We start from the raw sequence: 3351 nt of genomic DNA on the forward strand, positions 1-3351 counted from the left end.
GGTGTTGCTCCCGCACCTCGCTCAGCCAGTGAGCGGCCGGTCTGTATGTGGGATCCGAACCCTTGGCGGGAGCGCCGCCATGCTCCCAAGCGGCGCACTGTAGCAGTGCGCCACCGGGCCGGCCCGAGATGGCCTATTTTAAACCTCTTGTGGCCCAGTTTCCTTCTTGTTGGGGAAGTTTTACTCCTGGGCTAGAGCTACCATGGCATCTGCTCCAGGTTCAGTGATACCCTGAAGGTAGCACAGTTTGGGAGGATTCAGGCTTGTCTTCCCAATACCTGGAAGAAAGGCTCAGAAGCCAAAGGGTAAGGAGAATGGGGGTGATGGCCCATGCTTTCAGAGGTGCTCTAGACTTGCCCTGTCCTAAATGATAGCCAGCAGCCACATGCGGCTATAGCACATTTTGGAATGTGGCTCGTCCACATTGAGATGAGCTGTGAATGCAAAATGCACACTGGATTTCAAAGACTTACTATGAAGAAAATAATGTAAAATGCCTCTATTTTTTTTTTTACATTGATTACAGGTTGAAATGATAATATTCTGGGTTAAAAAAATATATTACAATAAATTTCCCCTGTTTCTTTTTGCTGTTCACTGTGGCTGCTAGAAAATTTAATGTTACATTTCTGCTGGATAGCATTGCTTTACACAAATGGGCTTTGGAACAAGAGCAGGGGCCCATGTGACTGGGACAATTTCCAGGCCTTTCCTTGGATGACTTCCGCAGCTGAGGCTGACCTTCTGGGGAGGTGGAGTGGGCTTGGTTTTTGTGATTCAACCCTGCCCTCCCAAAGAGCCCCCTGAAATTCCACCATTCAAAAGTCATCACTTTGGGGCTGGCCCGTGGCTCACTTGGTAGAGTGCGGTGCTGATAACACCAAGGCCACGGGTTCGGATCCTATATAGGGATGGCCGGTTTGCTCACTGGCTGAGCGTGGTGCTGACAACACCAAGCCAAGGGTTGAGATCCCCTTACCGGTCATCTTTTAAAAAAAAAAAAAAAAAAAGTCATCACTTTGGAAAATCAATTTTTCAACATGCAGGTATCCTAGGATTAAGAACCTAATAACTAGACTGAACAGCTAGGATCCCAGGATGTCTACAAGATAGAGGAGGGGGCCCCAGAGGGAAGTATTGCAGGTAGAAAAATAGGAATTGGGGCCACTGATGTCCAGCTGGCTACCTCACTCTTCCATTTTGTGGTTAGCTGTCTGGCTTTGAGGCCACCTGTCTCTTATAAGTTGACCTCTGCCCTGCCTAAGTATTTGCTTCCTTCTTATGCTTTGTGTCTTTAGGAAATAGGTAGTTTGGTGCCCCCTGGGAGTGTTGGAAAAGCCATATCACATATTTTGGTTTTTTCTTTTCTCTGTCTTGCCAATTCTGAGTGGTTTACCTAACCTGGGAAGCCTAAATTCATTTTGAAATATACAAGCCCAGCTCATATACTTTGTGCAAAAGGGCCCTGGATGATATGGAGTATATGGAGCAGAATTTGTTCTGCAGGTTGGCGTACTTCAGACATTTTTTAAGGAAAGAACTGACTGAGCTGTATGTGTTACTGTGCTCAGTGTACTGTCTGGGCCTCCAAGGGGACAGCAGTAATTCTTCAGAGGTTTCAGTGTATGAATCTTAGACAGGCCCCTTACAGACTTTGTTTGGTAATGTAGATTCTTTCCCAGGATTTGTTGGATGCCTTGTGTGTGCTTAGCATTAAAGGAGGATTCAATGGGACTATCCACATTGGGATTTAGGGAATGAATTTGCCTCTTATGTAGCATTGTGTTGTCAGACTTGAAATGCCTGTGATTTTTTGTTTTGTTTTCTCTTCTAGGCTTTTATAAATTGGAAAGAGGCTAAATTGACTTGGAGTTTCTTCAAACAGTCTTTCTTGAAACAGATTTTGACAGAAGGTAAGTAAAAGTTCTCTCTGAGCAGTCAGGAGACCATAGTAGAAGCATGGGGATTTCACAGGACTGCTGATTACCTGGTTCCAGGCCATCTGTCTAGAGTCCCTGGGGCAGAGGAACCTGAGGAATGGGGTCTTTTACATAAGAAAAGGGAAACCAACATTTATTTAGTTTTATGCTTTACGTAAGCTGTCTAATTTAAATCTCCACAGCCTTATAAGGAAGATATTGGGGCCGGCCTGTGGCTCACTCGGGAGAGTGCAGTGCTGATAACACCAAGGCCACAGGTTCAGATCCCATATAGGGATGGCCGGTTTGCTCACTGGGTGAGCGTGGTGCTAACAACACCAAGTCAAGGGTTAAGATCCCCTTACTGGTCATATTTTAAAAAAAAAAAAAAAGAAGAAGAAGATATTGTCCCCTTTTATTATGGATGAGGAAACTTAGGGTCAATAAGGTTATAGACTCCTTCAGGGTCCTACAAGAACAAGAAACAGCTTAATTGGGACCCAAGTCTAACTTCCAAACCCATTTTATATCATTTCAATAAATTTATTATAAAAGTATTATATCAATTACAGAATATTTGGAAAATAGAGAAAACTATTCATAATTTCACTTTTCTATCCTAACCTTTTCTACATTTTCTTTTTTTAACTTTTTTTTTTTAAAAGATGACCGGTAAGGGGATCTTAACCCTTGACTTGGTGTTGTCAGCACCACGCTCAGCCAGTGAGCGAACCGGCCATCCCTATGTGGGATCCGAACCTGGGGCCTTGGTGTTATTAGCACCGCACTCTACCGAGTGAGCCACGGGCCGGCCCATTTTTTTAACTTTTTTAACAACCAGGATTTTATCATTTTATTTTCTTAAACAACAAGATTCACCTGTGAGATAGTTTGGTCAGAGTTCTGACTTCTGTCCTTCCAGTTTAATAATGACAGAGCTCTCAACGCAGAGGGCCAGCAAGGAGCTGAAAGTACATCTGGTTTTTGTACGTACATGTGTTGGTTTATTTGTACCCAGCTTTAGTTCAGAGAATGAGATTTGAGGCAGTTATAAGCTGCTAAAGGTAGTAGTTTCTCTCTAGATATAATTTCATGTCTATACGTCTATATGAAGGGTATTCAAAAAGTTCACAGGAAGATTCGTATTATCTTTTAATTTTTTCCATGGACTTTTTTTTTTTTTAAAGGTGACCAGTAAGGGGATCTTAACCCTTGACTTGGTGTTGTCAGCACCACGCTCTCCCAAGTGAGCAAACTGGCCATCCCTATATAGGGATCTGAACCCGTGGCCTTGGTGTTATCAGCACCGCACTCTCCCAAGTGAGCCACGGGCCAGCCTTTCCCATGGACTTTTTTTTTTTTTTTTTTTTTTTTTGTCTTTTGTCTTTTTTCCGTGTCCGGCAACGGATCGCAACCCTCAGTGTTGCCCCCG

At 43.6% G+C, this 3351-nt stretch overlaps 1 protein-coding gene across 1 annotated transcript in view; it reads left to right on the plus strand.

Moving 5' to 3' along the window:
• RFT1 (RFT1 homolog (S. cerevisiae)) overlaps positions 1 to 3351 on the plus strand; it is a 46297-nt gene that overhangs the window by 18711 nt on the left and 24235 nt on the right. Inside the window, exon 7 of the mRNA XM_008568599.1 lies at positions 1835 to 1913. Coding sequence (XP_008566821.1) covers positions 1835 to 1913 — 79 coding nt within the window. The remainder of the gene's footprint in view (positions 1 to 1834; positions 1914 to 3351) is intronic.

The sequence above is a fragment of the Galeopterus variegatus genome, unplaced genomic scaffold (genome assembly GCF_000696425.1).
Source record: "Galeopterus variegatus unplaced genomic scaffold, G_variegatus-3.0.2 Scaffold424, whole genome shotgun sequence".
Lineage (NCBI taxonomy): Eukaryota > Metazoa > Chordata > Mammalia > Dermoptera > Cynocephalidae > Galeopterus > Galeopterus variegatus.